General features: G+C 40.3%; 1 protein-coding gene across 1 annotated transcript in view; it reads left to right on the forward strand.

Annotated features, from left to right (window-relative positions):
* elavl2 (ELAV like neuron-specific RNA binding protein 2) overlaps positions 1-27,803 on the forward strand; it is a 54,714-nt gene that overhangs the window by 19,045 nt on the left and 7,866 nt on the right. The window contains exons 6-7 of the mRNA XM_056267862.1: positions 27,408-27,633; positions 27,720-27,758. Coding sequence (XP_056123837.1) covers positions 27,408-27,633; positions 27,720-27,758 — 265 coding nt within the window. The remainder of the gene's footprint in view (positions 1-27,407; positions 27,634-27,719; positions 27,759-27,803) is intronic.

Here is a 27,803-nt window from a genome sequence, read left to right on the forward strand (position 1 = left end):
CGGCACACACGTACATGGCCATCAACGTGATGTAAAAGAAAACTGGAGTCATTGGATTAGACGTCCTTCTTCCACTGAACCAAGGTCTAGTTCTGACGCCTGTGTGCCCATTGTAGGATCTTTTGATGGTGGACAAGGGTCATCATAAGCACTCTGATTGGTCTGCACCTCCGCAGAATGCGAAGCACTGTGTTGTGACTCATTCCTCCCATAGCCTTCATTAAAATTGTGCCACAGTAGAACACCTGTTGGCTGGGGTCGCAATACCGGGAGCAACCCACAAGCCTTACTGTTTCAGAGATACTCTGACCCAGTCGCCTTGCCATAACAATTTTCCCCTCGTCAAAGTCGCTCAGATCTTTATTCCTGCCTATTTCTCTTGCATTCAACACGTTGATTACGATAACTGATTGTTTTGATTACCATCTGATCTACCCAGTCCTTAATATGTGGCTTTGTTAGGAGATGATCAATGTTAATCACTTCACCTGTGATTGGTCATAATGTTTTAGATCTTCAGTGTATACGTGGATTGTAGTTAGTGATGCATCAAAATGAAATTTTTACTGAATTAGCGAAAGCAAAATTAAAGTTCCTTTTCTGTCGGTCACTTTCAATGTTGTCGAAATACCAACAATAAGGGTCGCCCCAAACACCTCTGACATATTCAGCTTAATTTCGCATTCTGGGCTCAAAAGGAAGATAAAGTGTCACTCACAGCATCGGAGGGCGAGATTATGCTTCCGACGCTGATGACTTGTCTGTGCTGCTGCCTTCAAGCATGATGTTGCAGTCTGAGGCAGCCATGAGCATCAGGCTTGAGTGGTCTCCGCCACCCTGTCCCGAACTCTCGCGGCTGAATGATTGGTACCTGGGGTCAGAGCGTGACGTTGCGCCACACTGTTCCATTTTTTACTGGAGTTTACAGTCGTGGAAGGCACCTTTCTCTGCCAGAACATGCTTCGCAGGCTCCTCCATTCTCACTACCCTTGATGGTGGGGCCACATCTTGCCTTGGCGCAGGTTCCTCTACCCACGAGAGCCAAAGCTCCGCCTGGAGCGTCAGCCAGACCCCAGAGGTCTAGTTGCAGGAAGGTAGCACTGCCTGCCCATCGACAGGATACTAAGAACCCCCGCAAGATGTTGAAGTCTTCCTGAGACAGACGACCCAGGGAAGGAGAGGCTGTGGATCTATTCGCCTTGATCAGGGTGAGCCTCACTCCCGTTGGAAGGGGTAGTGAATTATATATGGTCTTAAGGGGAGCTATTTTCTCTTTCCCTGGGTCACATACACACATGTTCATGGTCCTCGTCTTTGCGGTGGTCAGACATCGAACACTCCTATTAGAACCTCGGTGGACGCAGGCATGCCGTCTCCTTGCGTTCTGTTGCTCCGTGGAGAGTTGAGACTCCATCCCCAGGTGGACCAACTGATACAGAGTTGATTCGAAGAAGCACAGGTAAGCTGTTCACTTCTGAGGAATCCTCCCACTGTCCACAGTGGTATGTATTCCCTGACCGAGGCCCCCCTCGGCATGGACACACTGGCTTACAGCTGGCCATTGGGCATGCACAAGTATGCGTTTCCCCCAGTGAGCCTGATTGCACAGACTAAGCCAAGTCAAGTCATCTTCATTTGTATAGCGCTTTTAACAATGTAGATGGTTCCAAAGCTGCTTTACAGTGATAATAGGAAATCAAAGCAAAATAGATTGTTTTTGTTTTATGACAGCTCTAGAATAAAGTTATTTTCCAGCTAAAGTTAGTTTTAATTGATTCACTTCCGTCGCAACGATCATTAGTTATTAACTTAGGGGCCGCTAACATGACACTGTTTTAACAGAACTCTTAAGTTCTCTCTACGCAAACTTTAAAACGCGAACCTGTGAGAACCCTGATGGCGTGCACATGCATATTAAGAGCTCATTCTATAGGTATGCGCGTTTGAATATATGTGCGCAGGCATGTAGTCCTTCCCTAAAAAACCAACCCTCAACAAACTACTTGTCTGGCCTTAATTTATAATACAGAATTTTATCGCTTCGGCGTAGCCACGTGAACCGGAATTATCCCGACAACGATTATCTGTACAGAGGTAAAGGGAAGGAGGCCTTCACAGGGAGGGACTAGTGACACTTCAGGACTGCGTTGTCGTCGCGTCCAGATGCAGGTCCTTCATCAGATTTGGATACGGCCTGGATCCGGCAGACTGCGGTAAACCTCGGGATAAACAGAGAGACTAATATTAGCATAGACGCCATTCTTCTTATGATGTAACGAGTTCATCAGGATTTATGGGAAGTGTTCCCGGTTCCGTCTGACCTAATCTATGCAGCCTAACATTGAATTATAGAAGTCTATAGTGTGTTATGTGTATGCAAGGTCAAAGAGATGTGTTTTTAGTCTAGCTTTGAACTGACAGAGTGTGTCTGCTTCCCGGACAATGTTAGGAAGACTGTTCCAAAGTTTTGGTGCTAAATAGGAAAAGGATCTACCACCAGCAGTGGATTTTGATATTCTAGGTATTATCAACTGGCCGGAATTTTGAGATTGCAATAGACGTGAAGAAATATATAGAGCTGAGTATCATCAGCATAACAGTGAAAACCAATGCCATGCTTCCTAATGATATCTCCTAAGGGTAGCATGTACAGAGTGAACAGCAACGGTCCTAGTACTGAGCCTTGTGGTACACCATACTGAACTTGTGATCGATAAGACATCTCTTCATTTACTGCTACAAACTGATAACGGTCAGATAAGTATGATTTAACCCCCTGGGGTCGGCTATCGCGCCGGCGCGATTGTCTCGCTTTTTTTCTTATCAGTGTAAAAGAGACTCAAAATACTCGGTTAATTTTGATCTTACATATAAGTGTTGTACATCATTAGATCCTGTTAAGTTTCTATTTTTTTGTGGATACTCACAATAAAAACAAAGTGTTGTGCTTTTCACCAAATAAAGAAAAACAAACATGATGCGAGTTCTGCGTTCTCTCTGTCAGTGAAGTCCATTCTGAAACGCGTCCTAAGACTAACTGTAACTCCGCGATTACTTGTCACACAGGCACGAGAGGTTTTTCTTTATGAAGCTTAAATTCTCTTCTTTTAAATGAAGTAATTTATATAAAAAACAAATATTCTCAGTTTATGCAATCTGTATGAAAAGAGAGTGCTGTCAGTATTTTTTTCCCCAGCTCATTACACTTCATTACGCGTTAATCTGACACGCCCACGGAGGACGCGCGCTATTCAAACACAAATGTCGAGGCAAGCCATGACAATGCCCACATCAGCCGTTCCACCGCGGCGGTAAAATGTGTGGTGTATTTGCTGCCTTTTACCGCTAAGAGGCGCTACAATCATAGACTCTGAAAAGTGTTCGTTTATTCCGGTTTATTCTCTCTAATGTGTAATCTGCTGCCGCACCGCGCTGATTCAGAGCGATTGAAAGCTGGTAGCAGAAGAATTCAACAAGTGAAACGTAGTTAAAATAATTCATAATCACAATACTGAAATTAGGCTACTGAAATGTAATTGAATAAATAATGAAAACATTTCAACATAAAACATTGCAATAAAAACATTTAGGCTACATCAATGAGACTTTACAACTCTATCAGCGTGCAGACTAGCTCAGTGGTCAACGCAACAACACGAGCTTCGAGGCGCTTCAATCCACCCGAGATCGAATCTCAATGTAGCATACATGTTGTTAACCGATGTTGTCCTACGTTTATATTTTCCCACCTTGATGCTTAAATAGGTAACTGTTTATATCTGTTTACTTATTTAAATTCAAGAGTTTTGTTTGATTATCATTACAACATACATTTGCTACATTCCTGTAGAACCGCAGCCGCTGCACAAACGACAAAAACTGATGAAGGAAGATTGTCAGCCGATTGCATCAGAAAATGAAAATGAAGAAGCTCGTCTTTAGTCTGCTAAATTATTGTGTAATGTAAAAGAACACTAAAATTACTTAAGTTTGAAACCAAGTTCGAACATTTCAAGGTTTAATTTTTTTTAATTTAAAACAGGATTGCATCTTGTTTAGAGTTTATTTCTTTTGCGATGCAAAATAAGAAACACTAGGCTAATCTTATTCTTGCGACATTTTAAATTTGTATTGCCAAAGAAATTACAGCTAAATTAAACAATTAAAACAGTAGGCCTACAAAACGAAAATTGTCCAAAGAAACATAATTAAATTAAAAACATGCGTTTCTCTTTGCCTCTCTCGCGCTGGATCTCTTTTTAACAAGTTTATTTAGTCTCCCTCGCTGCGCGCGCGGGTCTCTCTCTCGAAATTAATCATTTCAGGGTAAAAACACATCATACAGCTGATAATACTGTATATGTCGCTACGTGTCAGCCATACAAATCACGAAAAAAATATTTAACCTTTAATTGTTGCTTCAAAGACACAGCATGCCTTGTTGAATTCACCTTACAATAACTTCAATTGAAATTTTGTGTGAAATTTTTTTTAAATAGGCTACAATAAATAAACTACAATATTTATAATTTAATAAGATATGGGGTCTACATTTGGACACAGATTTATCCTTACAATAATTTTGCCTGCTCATCAGGCTGGCTATCCGACACTCTCCATATGAAAGAGGAACATTAACACCTTTGTCCAGCAATGTCCCTACAACCCCCCACAGGCTATCGGAGTCTGAGGCTGACTTAACACAAAGAGAAGTCGCAATTCACACTTAAATCGCTATTCTAGACAGTGTTGATAATGATTTAAGTTACATGTAGTGATATTTCTGTCACAAAAGTGTATTACTAAATATTTCATTATTTCAATAATTGATGAAATAAAACTGGTTGGGCCAGCTTTTTCCAAGCAAAACTAAATATAATCTGAAAAAACGCATGTTAATTTGTTGTCATGAACAAAATGTTCAACTCAATATTAAATTCTACAGGGATCTTTGGATCCTTACAAGGCATGCAATTTGTGAATTAAGTTTTTATTTTATTTTGTATTATTCAAATAAATATTGAAACACGGTGCTTCGTGGTAATGCTGCTAAATTAAATAACATTTATAGAATAATTATGAACTTAAATGAAACAATATCGCAACATTTCGACAAATACATTATTTGATTTGTTTTTACATTTTAATTCAGGGCGATTTAGCGAGATTTTCACCCTTGTCTTGTCATTTTCTCATTGGGAAGCGCTTACATTGCATGTTTGAGTAGATCCTCTGTAGGCCTATACTGTTTTTGTCGTTAGCCTATATGAATACAAGTTTACAGTTTTGAACGATGTAAGCCTACTCTTATCTGTATGACCAAAAAATTACGGGGGGATTAAAATATTTCAGCAGAAGCAGGGATGTTTAGACCAGAAGGAAATCCTAGTCCCCCCTGGCAAATCACACTTTACTTAAAACCATGTTTTTAAAAACTCTAGGTTGTAGGGAACAGACCTCTCTGCCATGCGCTCGCATGGTTTGGAGCACAATATCTGTCTCGCATGCACGCTCGCTCTAGATAGATTACGGGATATTTTAACTAATTTGCGGTATAACTAGTCGATCACGAGTGGCTCAACAGGTAGATCTATAGATAAACTATATCTTTTAGGAATTTGACCGACCGGGTTGACACTTCAGCGTGAGAAATCGGGGGTGTGGCGTGAGAGCGTGAGATTTGGGTCAATTGCGTGAGAGTTGGCAGCCCTGGAAAAAAAAAAAAAATATATATATATATATAGTATATATATAGTATATATACACTCACCGGCCACTTTATTAGGTACCCCATGCTAGTAACGGGTTGGACCCCCTTTTGCCTTCAGAACTGCCTCAATTCTTCGTGGCATAGATTCAACAAGGTGCTGGAAGCATTCCTCAGGGAGTTTGGTCCATATTGACATGATGGCATCACACAGTTGCCGCAGATTTGTCGGCTGCACATCCATGATGCGAATCTCCCGTTCCACCACATCCCAAAGATGCTCTATTGGATTGAGATCTGGTGATTGTGGAGGCCATTTTAGTACAGTGAACTCATTGTCATGTTCAAGAAACCAATTTGAAATGATTAGAGCTTTGTGCCATGGTGGAAGTAGCCATCAGAGGATGGGTACATGGTGGCCATAAAGGGATGGACATGGTCAGAAACAATGCTCAGGTAGGCCGTGGCATTTAAACGATGCCCAATTGGCACTAAGGGGCCTAAAGTGTGCCAGGAAAACATCCCCCACACCATTACACCACCACCACCAGCCTGCACAGTGGTAACAAGGCATGATGGTTCCATGTTCTCATTCTGTTTACGCCAAATTCTGACTCTAACATCTGAATGTCTCAACAGAAATCGAGACTCATCAGACCAGGCAACATTTTTCCAGTCTTCAACTGTTCAATTTTGGTGAGCTCTTGCAAATTGTAGCCTCTTTTTCCTATTTGTAGTGGAGATGAGTGGTACCCGGTGGAGTCTTCTGCTGTTGTAGCCCATCCGCCTCAAGGTTGTGCGTGTTGTGGCTTCACAAATGCTTTGCTGCATACCTCGGTTGTAACGAGTGGTTATTTCAGTCACTGTTGCCCTTCTATCAGCTCGAACCAGTCTGGCCATTCTCCTCTGACCTCTGGCATCAACAAGGCATTTCCGCCCACAGAACTGCCGCTCACTGGATGTTTTTTCTTTTTCGGACCATTCTCTGTAAACCCTAGAGATGGTTGTGCGTGAAAATCCCAGTGGATTAGCAGTTTCTGAAATACTCAGACCAGCCCTTCTGGCACCAACAATCATGCCACGTTCAAAGTCACTCAAATCACCTTTCTTCCCCATACTGATGCTCGGTTTGAACTGCAGGAGATTGTCTTGACCATGTCTACATGCCTAAATGCACTGAGTTGCCACCATGTGATTGGCTGCTTAGAAATTAAGTGTTAACGAGCAGTTGGACAGGTGTACCTAATAAAGTGGCCGGTGAGTGTATATATATATAGGCTATATATAATTAATTTTTTTACATAACTGCTTTTGAAATTACGATTGGTAGCCTATTATTATACAGATGCAAAGTCGTTCTTTTGGACACTATTTTTTTTTTCCTTAGTGTAAAATGGAAATGCATGATAATTGTATTTTATAAATATAAGCAAAAAAAACTGTATGGTGTAACAGAGTTTTAGAGCTAGACAAATCTAAATAAATATAAAATATACAGCAGACCTTGTTTGTGCGGGATTTGAACCTGTGTCATCTTGATGATGAACCCTAAGTTCTACCGCTCGGCTATGAATTTTCTCACTGAGAAATACCCAAACGTCTGTTTCTCACATGACCGATTTTTTCATTTAGCCTGTGAGTGTAGGCCTATACTTTAGCCTTTTACAGTTTTAAAAGATTATATCTTATCTGTATGACCAACAATTACGGAGTAGGCTATAAATGTTTGTTGTAGGCTTATTTGGAAATTACCATAACTTGTAGTATTTCATCCTTAGGCTACAGACATTAGCCCCACTTACGTTTTGCTAAATGTCCCTTTGCGCCACCTGGCGGTCGTTTCGCGAACGACTTTGAAATGCGACTGTTTTATTTTTACCGCGGTGGATGGCTAAAAATGGTATGTGGATGGCTAAAAGGTGTGACTAAAAATGTGCTTTTGGCTTTCATTTATATTTTGATTGTTTGTATATATATATACACACTACCGTTCAAAAGTTTGGGGTCGGTACGATTTTAAATACTTTTAAAATAATTCTCTTCTGCTAACCATGGCTGCGCTTATTTGATTAAAAATACAACAAAAATCAGTTATAGTATTAAATATTATTCCAGTGTAAATCAGCTGTTTTCTGTGTGAATATATAGAAAAAGTGTAATTTATTCCTGTGATCAAAGCTGAATTTTCAGCATCACCAGTGTCAGTGTCTTCAGTGTCAAATGATCCTTCACAAATCAGTATAATATGAGGATTTGATGCTCAAGAAACATTTATTATTATTATCAATGTTGAAACAGTTGTTGGTCTGTCAGTTGTACAGTTTTTTTTTTTTTTTGGATTCTTTGATTATTAGGGTTAGGGTTAGAATCTTTTGTAACATTATAAATGTCTTTACTGTCACTTTCGATCAAATTAATTATTCCTTGATAAATAAAAGTATTGATTTCTTTCCTCCAAAAAATAAAAATAAAATTCTCACTGACCCCAAACTTTTGAACGGTAGTGTATATTGTAAGGGGTGTACAGTCAAAGACCCAGAACCAGATATGAAGAATGAAGACCCGGAGTCAGAATTATAAAAAAATTAAAGAAAAGTTTTACTGAAGATAGTTTGCATTTTCATCAGCAGAAGTCAGCTTCAAGACTCACACAGGAGTTCGTAGGCCGCCTCGCTTACAGTTACAAAGATCACAGCAGTTATACCATTTCCAAGGTCTAAGCTACGTCATTGCTTACAGGTTGAATGATTCTCATTGGCTAAGAAACATTAAGAGCCTAAACAATTTAACACATGTGAGGAGATAGGGGTGCCTATCGCCATTAGTAAAGATAGTTGTCGTCCACTCATTAGATTTAGGTCTGTGGTGGCCTCGCAGGTTAGAGAAGGGCGCCGGGGTGTCTGGTCCGACCATCCAGAACCTACATAGAATGTCATACGCACACACACACAAATAACAGACACTAGCAAATAACAGCTCCCATCAAGGCTGAAGAGAGTCTGAGCTCCTTATTATCAGTTAAGTATACCAAAACATACTGCTAAAACATTCACTCGTTTGGGAGAAAAACAGATCACTGGTATTTACTCCCAAGGAAGGAAATATACTGGAAAGAATACATTTTAATACAACAATTAAAGTTTGATAGTAACGCTCAATATAGCTTGACCATATGTCCAACGAAGGATCATATGTGTCCACGCTGCCTTTAGGACCCTCTAACCTTTCTACTGATCCCAGAGAAAGAGACAAACGGCCTTGTGGGTTACGTGGCCTTCGTGTCCTGCGTGTACTACGTGCAATCTCAAAGTAAGATTGGGATGCACCTAAAAGAAACTGGTTACTTGCATCCATGCATTTAAGAAAATATAATTTCACAGGCACAAAGAATATAAAAATTATTATGTGATAATGAATATATTTGATTATTGATTTTTATAAAGGAAGTATATAACCATTCAAAATGATATATGATTATATATGTATTTGAAGAGGCAAGGGATTTTGACCAACCCTTCAATATATATATATATATGTGTGTGTGTGTGTATACATATTTATTTATTTATTTATATATATACACTCACCGGCCACTTTATTAGGTACCCCATGCTAGTAACGGGTTGGACCCCCTTTTGCCTTCAGAACTGCCTCAATTCTTCGTGGCATAGATTCAACAAGGTGCTGGAAGCATTCCTCAGGGAGTTTGGTCCATATTGACATGATGGCATCACACAGTTGCCGCAGATTTGTCGGCTGCACATCCATGATGCGAATCTCCCGTTCCACCACATCCCAAAGATGCTCTATTGGGTTGAGATCTGGTGACTGTGGAGGCCATTTTAGTACAGTGAACTCATTGTCATGTTAAAGAAACCAATTTGAAATGATTAGAGCTTTGTGACATGGTGGAAGTAGCCATCAGAGGATGGGTACATGGTGGCCATAAAGGGATGGACATGGTCAGAAACAATGCTCAGGTAGGCCGTGGCATTTAAACGATGCCCAATTGGCACTAAGGGGCCTAAAGTGTGCCAGGAAAACATCCCCCACACCATTACACCACCACCACCAGCCTGCACAGTGGTAACAAGGCATGATGGTTCCATGTTCTCATTCTGTTTACGCCAAATTCTGACTCTAACATCTGAATGTCTCAACAGAAATCGAGACTCATCAGACCAGGCAACATTTTTCCAGTCTTCAACTGTTCAATTTTGGTGAGCTCTTGCAAATTGTAGCCTCTTTTTCCTATTTGTAGTGGAGATGAGTGGTACCCGGTGGGGTCTTCTGCTGTTGTAGCCCATCCGCCTCAAGGTTGTGCGTGTTGTGGCTTCACAAATGCTTTGCTGCATACCTCGGTTGTAACGAGTGGTTATTTCAGTCACTGTTGCCCTTCTATCAGCTCGAACCAGTCTGGCCATTCTCCTCTGACCTCTGGCATCAACAAGGCATTTCCGCCCACAGAACTGCCGCTCACTGGATGTTTTTTCTTTTTCGGACCATTCTCTGTAAACCCTAGAGATGGTTGTGCGTGAAAATCCCAGTAGATTAGCAGTTTCTGAAATACTCAGACCAGCCCTTCTGGCACCAACAATCATGCCACGTTCAAAGTCACTCAAATCACCTTTCTTCCCCATACTGATGCTCGGTTTGAACTGCAGGAGATTGTCTTGACCATGTCTACATGCCTAAATGCACTGAGTTGCCACCATGTGATTGGCTGCTTAGAAATTAAGTGTTAACGAGCAGTTGGACAGGTGTACCTAATAAAGTGGCCGGTGAGTGTATATTGTCCTTGCATTCTTTCTTGTGTGACACCCCTGAATGAAAGGCTCATTAGTATGCAGTCTGCTCAGGTGAGAACTGCCTAATTATTCATGAGGGGGTTGGGCCGTTCCGCCCATCCGCATATTGCCTTTGCAAAGAAAAAAATGTTTTTCACAATTTAAAACAATCTATTGTTTTATGTGAATGATTAGGCAGAATGATTTTCAGATCAATTCGAAGCAAAAACTCTAGGCGACATCCACTAGTCAAAAGTCTTGTGGACACATTTAGTTTGTTATTTGTGGCCTTATATTAGAAACTTTATTTTTTAGTTTTTTCAATAACCACGCATAAACAATATTCTCTCAACAATACAAACATGTATTAACATGTTGTTCACATATTATGGTAGCCCTGTGTGTGCTATATAGAGTGTAATTTCACCTGTGCCATTAATATGTTTAAAAGCAACTGAAAAAAGCAGAAATGTCAGTGCATACCAAAACATCTCAAGGACCCTGAAAACACCTCAGACCCCAGAGGGTTAAACCATGCTAATGCAATTCCACTAATGCCCACATAATTTTCGAGTCTATTTAAAAGAATGTTGTGGTCAATGGTATCAAATGCAGCACTAAGATCGAGTAACACCAATAGCGAGATAAAACCACAATCGGATGATAAGAGCAAATCATTTGTGACTCTGATGAGAGCGGTCTCAGTGCTATGGTACGGTCAAAATCCTGACTGGAAATCCTCGCAGATATCATTTCTTTCTAGAAAGGAACATAGTTGTGAGGATACTGCCTTTTCTAGTATCTTTGACAGAAAAGGTAGATTCGAGATCGGCCTGTAATTGACTAATTCTGTACGATCAAGTTGAGTTTTTTTAACAAGTGGTTTAATCATAGCCAGCTTAAAAGTTTTTGGTACGTATCCTAGTGACAAAGATGAATTAATGATATTAAGAAGAGGATCTATGACCTCTGGAAGCATCTCTTTCAATAGCTTAGTCAGTATAGGGTCTAACATATATGTTGTCGATTTAGATGATTTAACGAGTTTAGAAAATTCTTCCTCTTCTATAGCAATGAATGAATCGAATTTTTCCTTGGGGAGACTACAATGCACTCCCTGATGCGATGCTATAGGAGACGGTTGCATAGTTATAATTTTCTCTCTGATATTATCAATCTTGTAAGTGAAGAAGGTCATAAAGTCATTACTGTTGTGCTGCTTGGAAACTTCTGGGCTTGAAGCTGTATTTTTCGTTAGTTTAGCAACTGTTTCAAATAAATACCTAGGCGTTTGTTTATTTTCTTCTAATAGGGTTGACATTTTTTTTAAGGACTCTCTGTATGCAATCGAGCTCTCCTTCCAAGAAATTCGAAATACCTTTAGTTGAGTTTTCTTCCAGTTTCGCTCCATTTTTCTGGCTGCTCTCTTAAGGGCCTGAGTGTGCTCGTTGTACCACGCCGTTGGACTATTTTCTTTAATCTTCTTTAAGCGCAACGGAGCAACTGTGTCTAAAGTGCTAGAAAAGAGAGAGTTAAAAGTTTGTGTCTCAATATCGAGTTCTTCTAAGCTATATGGGATGCTGAGCTCGCTAAGCAAAGTCCTAATGGTAGCACCATACCTCGAAGCTCACCCTGTTGGTGATTCAGATTCCCTTGAAGAAAAGTACCTTCTTTCTCAAGTGCAGGGCACAATCTGGCACCCACGCCCAGACTTCTGGAACCTCCTCTTCTGGTCCCTGGAAGGGGACTTTAGCTAACTTATAGGCAGAGCAGGCAGTTTCACTCTGCACTATAAAGGTCCTCTCTAGCACTGTATAACAATATAGGTAATGGTTTAGGTTTCATGTTAACATTCCCCCACCAGATACAATATTCTGATCTGTTTTTTAAGCACATTAATAATGTACTCATTCTAATAAATTTATATTGTAATGTACTCATTCTAATATATTAATAAATCATCTTTACACTGCTGGTAGGTTATCATTACACAAATTAAGACTCTATATTCATTAAACATTATTCATAAATTGGAAGCGTTCTAAACTAATCCACTTTCGTCTCTGTAGCTCACGCACACATTTAGACAGTCACTCACACAGATTGTGCTGCACGCACACAAAGATTCAAGTTGCAAGTTTTATCAATAAAATAGCTTCACCACTGAAGAGCTACATTCTTTCTCAGCGAGGAGTTGGTAACATCACTGTTTTTTAAGCAATTAAACTCACATCTTCACTGTTAATAAAGAAATGTGGCACAGACAGGTAATTCATACATGCACAGTATCTCTCTCAGGCCTGTAAATGAACACAGACTTAATGGATTACACTTTCCTGTGAAAAGAATTTCGAACTGGAGTTTGTTAAACTGCAAGCTTCCCTGTGTTTTCAGAAAGCCAGTGCTTTTATCTACAGAGATTGCCTGGTTGAGATAATTAAGTAAACACTAGATATTTCTGTATTGTGCAAATGTGAAGCTCTGATTGGGGGATTGCGTCTCTTGATATCAGGGAACCCCAGTTATATTCCTTTGTGGGAATAAACCTTGTTCTAGCCTATATATTATATTATATTTTTGAATTTTGCACTAATTGTTATTGTGCTGACATAGCCACTTAGTTTAAAATGCTGTTCATGTATTCAAATTAAACTAAGTGCAGTACACTGCTACGCTTGTGCTGCAGAATCGATACAGAAGCAGCTGTACTGATACTGGTATGGACAAGTAGTATGTGACGATGCCATCACGCTGGCCAGAGTCCCCTCTATTAGGTCGGCTCTATGCCTTGTTGCGGTGCCTCTACACTACATGGTATGCTTCCCAAGGTGAAGACCCACTGAGTTGTGGCATCGGGTCTGTGCTTACTGATCTTCTACAGGGCCTTGAGAGGCACCTGTTGAGCTCCACCCTAAAGGTGTACGTGGCCTCAACAGTTGCTAACCATGACACTGGGTGGCTATCCCTTCTTGGGATCTTTCTTTGGTCCTTCAATCCATGCAGAGAGATCCGGCCCTGATGATTGCGCAGACCTCCGTCAAGGGGGTGGGGGACCTACATGCCTTATCCTTTAGTGACTCGTGCCTGGAATTTGGGTCAGCCTACTCACGTTGTCTTGAGACCCTGGCCTGGATATGTGCCCAAAGTTCCCACTACTCCCTTCAGGGATCAAGTGGTGAGCTTGCAATCAATCCCTCCTGATGTCAAAGTCCCTGCCCTGTCTTTGTTGTGTCCAGTGCATGCTCTGTGAATATATCTGGACCGAACACAGAGCTTCAGACAATCTAAACAGCTCTATCTGTTAAGGAGGTCAGCAGAAGGGCAAGGCTATCTCCAAAAAAAGAATGGCTTGCTGGATTGTGGATGCCATTCTCTGGGCTTATCAGGCCCAGGATGAACCTTACCCTTTGGGAGTGAGAGCTCACGGGTACCACGGGTATCGCAGCCATGTCAGCTCTAGTGAACTGTGCTTCATTAGCACGCATATGCAGAGCTGCGGGCTGGTTTACAAACAAAGGACAGTCATTAACAAAAAGCCACATTTGTGTGGTGGTGTCCGAGCTTTACACTGGATAAATTAATAAAGCAGTAGTGACTAGGGATGAGTCATAATTTGATTTAATTATAGAATATCGAATAGGTTGTTTTCGGTGCTGATGCGGTGGTGACTCGTTAATGCAACCAGAGGGTGACGCTGCCAATAACGCACCTAAAAGCTGTCACAAAAGCCAGCAAAAAAGTAATGATTATGAATGTTTAAAATATAGCAAGGAGACATTAATTGTTTATTAACCCTCTGGGGTCTAAGGTGTTTTTGGGGTCCTTGAGATGTTTGGACTTGCACTGACATTTGTGCTTTTTTCAGTTGCTTATAAACATATTAATGGCACAGGTGAAATTACACTCTATTTAGCACAAACAGGGCTACCATAATATGTGAGCAACATGTATGTACATATTTGTATTTTTGAGAGAATATTGTTTATGCATGGTTATTGAAAAAACTAAAACTTAAAGTTTCTGAAATAAGGCCACAAAACACATACTAAATATGTGTCCACAAGACTTTTGACTAATGGTTGTTGTCGCCTGGAGTTTTTGCTTCAAAATGATCTGAAAATCATCCTGCCTAATCATTCACATAATAGATTGTTTTGAATTGTGAAAAACATTTTTTTGTTTGGAAAGGCAATATGAAAAGGATGTGGTTCTCACCTGAGAAGATAAAGAACCCGCATAATAATGAGCCTTTCATTCTGGTGTGTTTGTTTTATATGTTTGGTGCTGCAGTGGCTGTATTCGTGAGCCCAAAACAAATTTCCCATCGGGACAATAAACTAAACCTAACCTATCCAAGCTTTCCAACGATGTGTAACATGTGGAAATCTGATCATATTTGGAGAAGTTGTGACCATTTGAAGGTAGGCACTTAAAAAAACTCAGATGAGAAAACAACCTCTAAAGATTTTGCAGTTCTCACCTGTCTCTGCTGCTAGGAGTGACAATAGGGCTCATTTACTTCTCATTTAGATAAGCCATACCCCCTGTAAAGCTCCCCCCTGTGCTTTACAGCTTTTTTTGCACTTCGAATGAGTGCACTTCTGCAGCTCTAGGTGAAAAACAATTGTGATGCCCCTCTATTTGCAACGTACCAGCAACAACACACAAAGACCAATATCCCATATAGCCTACATATAACGCAAAACCAGCAGCAACACACAAAGACCAATAAGCCATAGGCCTACATATAACGCAAAACCAGCAACAACACACAAAGACCAATTTGCCATAGGCCTACATATAACGCAAATAGTGCGCAACGCGCGTGTGCCCAAAATGTCAACAATATTAAAGTTTATGCAGGAGGCAAATGCCTGCTGACATTTTTCTTTAAGCAGTCATGACAGGAATTTTCCAAATAATCACATTTCACCACCTCAAATTACTGTTGCAAATCTCTTTACACCACTTTCTTATGTGCGCATACACACACAAATGAAATGTCCGCAAGCACATTATATCATCAGCAGGTTCAGCATCTTAAATAACGACTAAAGAGCAAATGAAGCTTAACTTACGATCACAGCAAAGGTCTTAACTGCATTCTCTATTTCGATTCTCTGTGCCAGTTCATTTTCTATGGAGATTGTTGCCAGTCCATTAAGTCTGTTCAGTTCACAAAACGTTCCCCATTCAAAGCAATCGGTACGTCACATATGAAACAGCCAGTCACCGCTGTCAGCGAGCCGAGCCGCCGTGTTCAAGCACCGAGGGCGCGCGCGCCGCGCCCATACCTCCGGTTCAGTTTCCCGAGCCCACGAAGTGCGGCGAAAACATTTTCGGTGTAACTGCCACGGTTCAGCTCGTCTGCGACAATCTTTGCGGCGTCCATCTTCATTGAATTTTGAAATCAGATAGAGCCGACCAGAGCAGCATAATAAGTAGCCATGCGGTTCACTTGGAGGGCGGGGACAAAAGTGCCGGCTTATTCAGTATGGAAATACACACAGACAATAACACGCCACGCCCCTACTGCGTGCTAGAATCTCCAAAAAAAAAGCCGATTTCAACCTCAAAATGTAAGCTTTTAAATATAACAATACTGCTATCTCAAACATGGAGAGGCTTCTTCGTGATCTCAACTAACAGATTCTGCAAAAAAGCGGAAATCACAAATTTTGGAAAAAAACGCTTGTTTCTCATTTTGCTCGCAAGTTGTGCTGCCGACTTGTGTCCCTGGTTTCTGTAACGGGTCACAATTGTCTTTTTCCATAAATCTCTTATAAAGTATTATTTTTTAAAGTAGGCCAATACATTTTATCATACATATTTCAAAGTTAAGGATTCATTATTTTGATATAGCCTAGCTTGCATTGGAACAAACACTATAACAGTTGATTAGTTTATTTTTGTGTGAGCAGAAACTGTCTAACAAAAGCTTATTTGATGTCTATTTTAGAGTAAAAACTTTATAATCTATGCAAAACTAGTCAACGAAATGTTGTCATAACAGACACACTATTAGAACAAATCTCAGTAGGCTATAGCAATATAGTTTGGATGTGTTCATGTAAAAATAACGTTTACTAATGTAGGAGCGAGAGTGAATGAACGCACAAATGCGATGTACATCTGTAGTAAACAACATCGCGTGCGCGTCTGTGCCATTCATTCATTCACACACAGACACGCAATTCATATTTAAACCGTCTTTGTGCAGTTTACAGACACTATTCAATAACGCGATTAGAACAAAGCACTTAAGAATAAACTTACTTCATCAGCTGGATCCGTGCTCCTCGAAATGAAACTACCAGCACTTCTGAGGTAACTTTTTGGACGTTGTATACAGCTGATGTGGGCGTTGGCATGGCTTGCCTCAACATTTGCGTTTGTATAGCGCGCGCTCTCAGTGGGCGTGGTCACATTAACACGTCATACGCTATAATTAGCTGAAAGGAAAAAGACTGAAATATCTCTCTTTTCATACAGATTACATAAACTGAGAATATTTGTTTTTTATATAAATTACTTGATTTAAAAGAAGAGAATTTCAGCTTCATAACGAAAAATCGTTCGTGCCTGTGTGACAAGTATTTACTTAGTTACAGTTAATTTTCGGACGCGTTTCAGAATGAACTTCACTGACAGAGAGAACGCAAAATTTATTTTTCTTTATTTGACAAAAAGTAGAACACTTTGTTTTTATTGTGAGTATCCACAAAAAAAAATAGACACTTAAAGGTATTGTAGGTAGGATTTTTATAAAAAAACTTTTTTTTTCAACTTTCTGTATATATCAATGCATAATTAAAATGTAAGTACCGTATTTTCCGCACTATAAGGCGCACCGGATTATAAGGCGCACCTTCAATGAATGACCTATTTTAGAAAAAAATTCATATATAGGGCGCACCGAATTATAAGGCGCATAAGATACTGCAGTCAAACGTTTGACTGGGTTTGCGTTATGCATCCACTAGATGTGCTAAAGGGAATATATGTACGACATATATATCGAATGTATGTCGCGAGCCCTCTGAACATTTGAGTGATCTGATAGTAAGCGCGCTTGCTCGTGAGCGAGCTCGCGACATACTTTCACAATCTGACCGGTATGAGTGCTTAGATACGGCGGCTCGCTGACAGCGATGGCACGCTGTTTCATATATGACGCCCCGGTTACCTTGAACGGGGAACGTTTTCTGAGAGCTTTGTAGCGAGTGCGCGGCGCCGGAGCCGAGGCGTTTATTAATAAGCGTGAGCGCGCTGGGGCGGGCACGTAACTTACATTCGCAGCCTGACTCATATGAGTATTCATGTGCGGCGGCTCGCTGACAGCAACAGCTGGCTGTTTTGAATGAGACGACCCGGTTACTGTGAACGGGGAGCGCTTTATGAACATTCTGTGGCGCGAGCAGCGCCGGGGACAGTGTGTCTGTTCGTGTGTCTGTTAGTAGCCTAAGAGTGAGCGCTCGTGAGCGGGCACGCGACTTGCACACATAACCTGATTTATACGACAGAGCGGCCATAAGATGGACACGAGCGCGAGGCTGCGAATGTAAGTTGCGTGCCCGCCCCAGCGCGCTCACGCTTATTAATAAACGCCTCGCCTCCGGCGCCGCGCACTCGCTACAAAGCTCTCAGAAAACGTTCCCCGTTCAAGGTAACCGGGGCGTCATATATGAAACAGCGTGCCATCGCTGTCAGCGAGCCGCCGTATCTAAGCACTCATACCGGTCAGATTGTGAATGTATGTCGCGAGCTCGCTCACGAGCAAGCGCGCTTACTATCAGATCACTCAAATGTTCAGAGGGCTCGCGACATACATTGCGAGCAGCGCCGGGGACAGTGTGTCTGTTCGTGTGTCTGTTTAGTAAGAGTGAGTGCTCTTGAGTGACTTACACACATAACCTGATTTATACGAGGTTGAACTGGCCGTGTGACAGTCTGACATAGCGGCCATAAGATGGACACGAGCGCGAGTTCGCGGGCGAATTTAATAACGCGGAGCGTTATTAACCAATTGATCCATATATAAGGCGCTCCGGATTATAAGGCGCACTGTCGTTTTTTGAGAAAATTAAAGGCTTTTAAGTGCGCCTTATAGTGCGGAAAATACGGTACTCTGAAAAAGAAAGTATAAAAATCGAGTGTCTGTAGACCTCTCACGACTGTTTTAAAGGCAGCTCATTATTTCCATTTACTCCACCCCCTCCCTTCTGGGCTCCTTCCAAAGTCACGCCCCCAAAACACATGAACTCGCGACTCCGACCGCTGAGCTGAAGACGAGCGGAGAGGACGGAGCGCAGTGCATACGTGACATCATGTCAGAATCACATGTAATAAAAAAAATCTAACTTTATCATTATGAAGATAAACAAATAAGATGTATTTTAGTACTCACTATCAAGCTAGCATATTGATATTGGTAAAGTTTAAAATATATATTTATTGATTCGCTAACGAGCTAGTTATCTATAAGGCAAAGCTAAAAACAGGTTGCATGATACACGTTTTTCCATTAATGAATGGAGATAGGAGCAGGCTTCACTCAATGATTGCACTTAAACTTTAAGAGTGCTGGCCTGATGATTAGAATATATAAACAGGAAAGAGGCCGCACTATGCATAAACTTCTTCAGAAGGCACGCGCCGAAACGCGTTTGTGCAAATAAAACGGTTTATACACGTTTTTCCATTGCCATCATTTACACTGTGATGAAGATGAATTTAGTGTAAGATTCATAACATAACGTCATATGGTGTTCTGCATGTAAGAGTTTCCTTTGTTGACTCTGATGAGGACTAACGTTACACTCCAGAGACAAGTAGCCTACCGCATCGTCAGCTCGAGGACAGATCCGGGGTCGGGGTTACTTATAGTAACGTTACGGTCTTCCTTTTCTTGCCTGGTTTGCCTTCGCAAACTGCATATGTGAATTTTGATTGGTCTTTCTCTGCCATTGTTTTGCTATTCCTAGGTTCCGTGCCTCTTGAATTCCTCAAATCAAACGGGTACGCGCAAGTGGGCAGTTCCTGTGTGGCAAAAGGGTGGTTGCCATGGTTGCGAGAGAGTGACAGTCGCCTAAGCCAATCCTTTGTTTCGTCCCGGCTGGAAATAATGAGCTGTATTTAGTGCAGATTAAACGGTCTAGAGTCACTCGATTTGTATACTCTTTTTATCAGAGTACTTACATTTTAATTATGCATTGATAAATATAGAAAGTTTAAACTAAAGTTTTTATAAAAATCTTACCTACAATACCTTTAAAGCTGCAGTCCGGCATTTTTCCTCTTTGTTGCCATCTCTGTTTGAAATCTGTAATTGCAGTTATTCGCGGAATTATTAACTTTGCGTGAGTTGTACATCGGCATGAAACAGCGCGGATGAACACAATGTTTTGAGACTGCGAGTCTGTCAGTCACCGCGACAGTGTGGATACTGGCATTCAGAATCACACATTCTACTTTTGGAAGTAGGCCTACAGTATGACCATGACAACATACCAATTTTCATCGGAAAATGTCATCTGAACAAGTAAGTAACATCCACATCAACTAAGGGGGGAAAGCCTTGCAGTAAATCGTGCTGATTAAATATAACGATCGCGTCAAACCTTTCAAATTATACGTTGTTCTCAAATTATCAACATCAGCATTGTGACTACATTTAATGTGTATTATGATTACCCTGTAGTTCAGTTTTGATTTCTGTGCAGTCTAATTTCTAATTGTCATACCAATAAATTAATGTTTCTTTACTGGTTTTCTTTGAGAAAAAAGAAAAGAAAAAAAACACGTATCTGTAATCCGACGCATATTTAAAACTATATATAATTTCGGAGGAGGCCGGTTTGGTTTGCTTGGAGTAGAGGTAATTTGCTCCCTCTCATAGCTTGCACAAAATATTAACCATAATAGCAAAACGAATAAAGACAACAAAGGAAACTCCGTAACTGTGTGAATTAAGCGAACAAGTGTGCTACACGATTGAACTATTGAAATGTCTTACCTGTCCTAAAAGAAAAAAAGCTGTCTCTGCGTCTGTTTTGAACCGATGTTTATCCTTGTTTTCGCGTGGGCCAGTTGCAGTCTCTTTTTTTCTCTACCCACTCCGAAGTCCGAATTATTTGGGGTTTTACAAGTGGTGAATGTCCAGTTGTCACTGGTGATTGTCGTTTGAACCTTTCTGGATCCGCCATAAGTTTAATTATTTAAAGTGCTGTGAGAAAAGGCTAAAAATGTCCACCTCCAACATCCTCACGCAATATAGCCGACTAGCCGGGACGCCTTCTTTATGTGTACAGATGTGACGTAATGACGCAAAGACATGCTCGAATTTCCCGCGGAAATCCACCAGTACCACTGGAATTAAAATCATTATTACAAGCTAACCGTTTTGAATCGGGCAAAAGCAAGCAGATATTTTTGAACACTGGCTGGTTATGTTTTTTTTAATTATTATTATTTTGGATAATTTTTAACCCAAAAAAGTTACGGACAGCAGCTTTAACAGGATCTAATGATGTACAACACTTATATGTAAGATAAAAATCAACATAGTATTTAGAGTCTCTTTTGCACTGATAAGAAAAAAAGCAAGCTGGTATCGCCGGCGCGACCGCGGACCCCAGAGGGTTAATAAACTAGTGTTTTCTGTGCCAGTGTAGGCTGCAATAGTGACCGCATAGTGAACTCGCCTAGAGAAATGCACATTTAATACGGATTACTACTTTTTGTTTTGAATCGTTTTGTTTGAAAGTAGACATTTTAAGCTGTCTATATATATATACATATATATATATAAACTTTAAAAAATAATATATTTCTCGTGTCTCTGAGGCAGCTTATACGCTGAGTTTCGTTTTATTTATGAGACAAGCTCCAGTTCATGAGCAACGCAATCTCGCCGGCGCCTCCATGTCCTGATTATATTGTCTGCTATATTAGCTTCTTATTTATTAAATCCCAGGTAATTGGTTGATGAAACATTGATTAAAATTAAGATACAATTTATACAAAACGAAATTCACTTTAAAGAAATGCTTTCTACAAAATAAAACTTAATGAAGTGGTCAAAATCATGTCGTACCCACATGTCTCCCAATATATTGCGGCATCTTGCAACACAGACCGCCTTGCCAAAACACACATGTGGGAGATGCAGAATGGATAAAAATAACCCCAAAAAATAAGAGGACTTGAATAAGCCCATTAATGGCATGTTTGAGTCATGCTCTTTGCGAACTGTTTTATTTCCTCTTTCCATATTGTGAATAATAAATGTGTATCATTTTAATTTGCTTGTCACACAATGGAGCCTAACTTATTGTAATAAGTATTCAACGTAGCCTACTTTTACACTTAGAATTATTCCTTGGCATCCTCATCTACTAAACTGCATTTTTTTAAATTGTTGTGCTGGAGGTACGCTGTTACGTCGTGTGCAGAGGGATGTTAACATTTAAGCTAGCTGGTGAGAGAAAATGGCACTATCTAAGAGTCTAAAGGGGAAAATTGACCTTGAAAATAGGGCATGCAAAGAAGAATGGAAAGACAACCGTTCATCCTACCTAATTTTTTGTGAATGCAAAGCCGGTGTGTCTTATCTGCAAAGACGTTGTCGCTGTTTGCAAAGAATATAGACATTTCATGACGACTATTTTAGAGGTGTGTCTAGCGATCCACAGATTAAAAGCTCTCAATTCATCTCAAAATAAAACATTGCTAAAATAATTTAAATAAATAAATAAATAATAATCTGGTACTTTTATTTTGAAGGCAAAATCACTAAAGACGAAGTGATTGTGAGTAACTGTTGCTGTCATGACAGATCTATTTCGGAACCAGCCACTATCAAAATAATCTGGCTGCGGGAACGGGCCAGATATTATTGCTGGCGGGCCAGTTTTGGGCCGCCTGTTGCCGACCCATGCCCTAGGCCACCCATCTCCATCATTCAGCACTATTGCAGTAGATGAGAACTCACTACCAGGCCCATTACTCGTGGTATGCCACTTTTTAGGTGAACCATTGTAATCTGGCTAGTGCTCCGTATGTGGTGGTTCCTTAACAGTGTTACGATGTATTCTTTCAGTTTCCCTCTCTGTGAACCCAGTACCCTCCCCCTGGATGGAGCTAGCTCTGTCAATAGTCGCTGTGAAGCTGGTAATCCCCCTCGTCAGGGCGAGCCCACCACAGGGACTCTTCCCTATGTAGTACTCTCCTCTAGTCCATAGATGTGGTCTCTGTAGTTTTCCTTTCTCAGTGAGAACGAAAGCGCTTCCTAACGTTAACAACCAGGTTTACTCGGCCATAAAATAAAAAAAATATGGTCACCAAAGGCCTACAGCTTGAGTGACCTCCCCCTAGAGGTGAGGAGGTCCCCTTGGTAGTCCCCATTGCCCTGGGCGAGTTGCGAGTTAGTGTAGCTGCACTTGCGGTAGGCACGCAGAGAACCCCTATTCTGTATTTTGATACAACTTCGAAAGTGATCGACAGAAATGGAACTTCTCAATGTAACCCTCGTTCCCTTAAAAAGGAAACAGATGTTGTCCCTCCTGACACAACTTGAGCTGCCACTGAGGGGTTGAGATGCCGTCTTGTCTCCTCAGAACAAACCTGAAATATACACCAGTAACCTAGATGTTTTCATTTAGTCGAAAACGGAGTTGTATATAAGTATTTAAATTGCACATAAATCTGCAAAATCTCTCTCTCTCTCTCTCTCTCTCTCTCTCTATATATATATATATATATATATATATATATATATATATATATTAAGGGTGTCACGATTTTGATTTTAAAATCGAAATCGACTGAAATTAAGTCACAATCTCGAACTTCGAATTAAAAAATGGAATCGTCGATGCTGCCATGTCAGGTCGGGTCGGCGTGCCAAGCGAAAAAAAAACGCGTGTTGAAGTGCTGTGAGTCAACCTCCTCTAACTCAGCTACAGCCAGTCAAAAGATAGCATGGCAACTGCAGATGCAGGAGACCCATCGACAGAACTTGAATCGTCTACTATTTCATTGAAGTCGCGGTGTGGAAGTATTTTGGATTTCCAGTGAGTTATGTTGACAGCGTTCGCGTTCAACGTTCCCGCTTCAAAAAAGCCACAGTTTGCAAGCTCTGCTATGTGCGACGTGTACCATATTCTTCCACTGGCAGCACGACTAACATGGCAGGGCATCTCCGCAGGCACCACAAAAACATAGATGTGAACTTGAATGTCATCTTCTGTGAAGAACACTGCAGTTACAAAAAAGAAACTAGATGGCAGGTTATTTTGCTTAAGTTTCCAATTGACTAAAGTTATTATATTATATTATAAGCACTTTGTTGTTAATAAATGTTTTAAATTTGACAATGTAGTGTGGTACATTGCAAACAAAGGTCAGATATTATATTGCATAAAAGTCTAGTCTAAAAATGTCATAGCAACCTGTGCTTTAAAAAAAAAAAATGTAAAAATCGAGAATCGAATCGAACCGTGACCTTAGAATCGAAAATCGAAGATTTGGAGAATCATGACACCCCTAATATATATATATATATACAGTCGTGCCCAAAATTATTCATACCCCTGGTAAATATGATAAAAAATGGCTATAAAAAATAAATCTGCATCGTTTAGCCTTTTGATCTTTCATTAAAAAAAATTGGCAAAATCCTAACCTTTCATTGAAGTAAAAGATTTGAAAGTGGGGGGGAAATCACATTATAAAATAAATGTTTTTCTCCAAAACACGTTGGCCACAATTATTCATACCCTTTTATTAAATACCTTTTTGCAATCTCCTTTTGCCAAGATAACTGCTCTGAGTCTTCTCCTATAATGCCTGATGAGTTTGGAGAACACCTGACAAGAGATCAGAGACCATTCCTGCATACAGAATCTCTCCAGATCCTTCAGATTCCCAGATCCATGTTTGTGCTTCTTCTCTTCAGTTCAGCCACCCATCAGGTCAGGGAACTGGGACGGTCATGGCAGAAGCTTCATTTTGTGCTCATTGACACATTTTTGTGTTGATTTTGATGTTTGTTTTGGATCGTTGTCCTGATGGAAGATCCAACCACGGCCCATTATAAGATTTCTATCAGAAGGCGTCAGGTTTTGATTTTTTATCTGTTGATATGTGATAGAATCCACGATGCCATGTATCTGAACAAGAAGTCCAGGACCTCCAGCAGAAAAATATGCCCACAACATTAAAGATCCAACGGTATATTAAATTGTACACATGGGATACTTTTTATCTTTGTGTGCACCAAACCCATCTAGTGTGTTTGCTGCCAAAAAGCTCTTTTTTTAGTTTCATCTGACCACAGAACCCTGTGCCGTTTGAAGATCCAGTCGTATCTGACCACTGAATATGCTGGAGTTTGTATTTGGATGAGCGAGGAGCATTTTTCTTAAAACCCTCCCAAACAACATGTGGTGATGTAGGGGTTGTTTGATTTTTTTTTTTAATAGGCTTTCTGACCCCAAGACCCAACTAATCTCTGCAATTCTCCATCTGTGATCGTTGGAGAGTCTTTGGCCACTCAAACTTTCATCCTCACCGTCCATTAAAGGAGAACTCCGGCGCAAAATGAACCTTTGGTCTAATTACACATTGTTACCTAGTCAACCGTTATCTGAGATTTGTTTTCATGATTATCGAATGTAAATAGTTTTATCTCTACAAACAGTTTAGCCTATAAAGCTAGTATAACGCTAGTATATTGGGCATAGTGTAATGACAAATAAAAATCGCTTGTTAATACCACTAACAAGGCTCAAAATAGCCCCACACTAACACGGTAGCATAATGAGGGTCCCTACCTTCAAACCGAAGCATTGAGAACTTTGTAAGTGTACAGACAGTTTAATAAGAAGATATTTTAAACATACAGTCAACTTCGCGTATACAGGCAGGAGCCATCTTTGAAATACAGCCTTTACCAGTCGATCTACGAACGCCGATCCAAGTGCGCTGGTGAGATATGAACGAGCTATAAGTTGTGATAAGGTGAGCGCGAACAGCAGGCTTGGATCGGCGATAAACGATGCAGATTTATTTTTTATAGCCATTTTTTATCATATTTACCAGGGGTATGATTAATTCTGGGCACGACTGTATATACACACTTTTAATGGTATAATTGTTTCTATTTAATAGGGCTGGGTATCGAGTTCGATACTTTTTAGGAACCCACTGAATTGCCTCGATAGTATCATCATGTTTTTCGGTACCAAATTTTGATACCTAAGGGGTTAATCTCGCCAACACCAGTGAGCAAATAAGCATGCAGCATGATTGGCTTTGGCGGAAAAACACTAGTTTATGTGGTTACCCCAGGGAGACGTGACTCGCACTGTTATTGATCTGTGTAAGCGTTCCAGACCCCATAGATTGAAAATATGTGGAAAAGATCAAAAGTGCAGCTACGTTTCACCAGACTCGATCCAATATTTGCGACAAGATAATTGCGTCCAAGAACGACTACACGACAAATCTGATGAAGCACTTAACAGCGCACAGAATAAACTTGAGAGCAGAAAGTTGCTCCGGCTTCGACTGCAAGAAGAACTGGAGCGCGTCACAAATTAACCGAAATTCCGCGTATAGGATACTTGCCTCACAGACATGAGAAATAGGCCTATAGAAGCTTAAAATATGTCTACTTTTAAACAGACCAATTCGAAACAAATAGTTTATGTAATCCAAATAAAAGGTACATTGCTCTCTATAGGCGTTCACTATACTGCAGGAATGACGAGTCGGCATCATCATCTTTGCAGCCAACACACACTCAGAAAACACTAGTTTATTATTAAACAATTCAAATGTATCCTTGCTATTTTTTTCAGACACATTCATAATCATTAGGCTACTTTTGCCAATGCTTTGCGGCAAGCTTTGTGTGCTGAGCACGAGGCATATATATTCAGTGTATATTTAATTCAATTCACATTTACTTGTATAACATTTTTCACAATACATAGGATATCGTTTCAAAGCAGCTTTACAGAAAATGCATGTCTAAATTACAATTTAGAGTGATCTGTTATCAGAGGTGACTGCAATTAATGCATTTCAATAAAATTTTCATTCAGTTTCATCGTTAAACAATGCATTAAGTTAAGGCAGAAACAACGAGCTCATTGAAGTAAAGAATACATTAGAAAACTTTTGTGCTTTTTTACAGACTCAAAATATGAGTGTAACAAAGTAAAAAAAACTGAAAGATTAAAACCAAAGTTTTTTTTAGGTAATGTTGTTAAAACGGATTTTATTTAATTTTCATAAAATTAGTATCGGAAAAAGTATCGTTCAGGAACCTTTATCGAAGTCAAGGTATCAGTATATTTATTTATTTAACGATACCCAGCCCTACTATTTAAATTGTTGTAGAAATTTAAACATTTGATAACTCTTCAGGGCAGATTCAAATATACATTAAATATTGAAGAACAGGTTAAAAGTTTTTTTTTTTTTTTTAAGCTATGGACATTGAATGGCTTTCCTGAGGTAAATTTAACGTTATGTGACATTGTTTACAAGCTGTTTTTATTGAAGTCTTTCCGCAGTTGAAAGTAGTAACTTGTACAGTTTTTTTTTCAACAACCATTTAATGTTCATTTAGGTTTGTCATGCTATAACTGGAAGTAAAGAGGAAGAGTCTATCAGTTCACATGCATCTTAAAAGCAGCACTAATTAAACGCCACCTGAAAATTTCAGACAAATGTTTTCAGTTGTCGAAATCAGTGAATCGCTAAGTTGCAATGTTTCATGGTGTGTCTGTTTCCATGTTAATCAAATTCTCTCCGTTCAGTCTATGGTACAGCAATTATAATTTACCAAATTTGTTTGTCACAGGACAGGTCCTAGATTTACAGTACTTTTTTGTGGTGTTCAGGCGTGTCCAGAGGTGTGGGCTTCATCCGATTTGACCGGCGCGTTGAGGCTGAGGAGGCCATTAAAGGTCTGAATGGACAGAAACCACCAGGTGCCACAGAGCCAATCACAGTGAAATTTGCCAACAACCCCAGCCAGAAAAGCAGCCAGGCGCTGCTGTCTCACCTGTACCAGTCGCCCAACAGACGATACCCAGGACCGCTGGCGCAGCAGGCCCAGAGATTCAGGTACCCGCACACTGGTTCAGGTTCACTGCACTGGTGCTGACTTTAACTCAGCGTGATTTCATTTTTTGTGTGTGCATGTGTTTCAGGCTGGATAATCTGCTCAACATGGCTTATGGAGTCAAGAGGTATGTTACTTTGTGCTGCTGCTTGTGGGAAATATATTAAAGCAA

This window comes from Rhinichthys klamathensis, unplaced genomic scaffold (assembly GCF_029890125.1).
Source record: "Rhinichthys klamathensis goyatoka isolate OS25496 unplaced genomic scaffold, OSU_Roscu_1.1 h1tg000264l_1, whole genome shotgun sequence".
NCBI classification, from domain to species: Eukaryota; Metazoa; Chordata; class Actinopteri; order Cypriniformes; family Leuciscidae; genus Rhinichthys; species Rhinichthys klamathensis.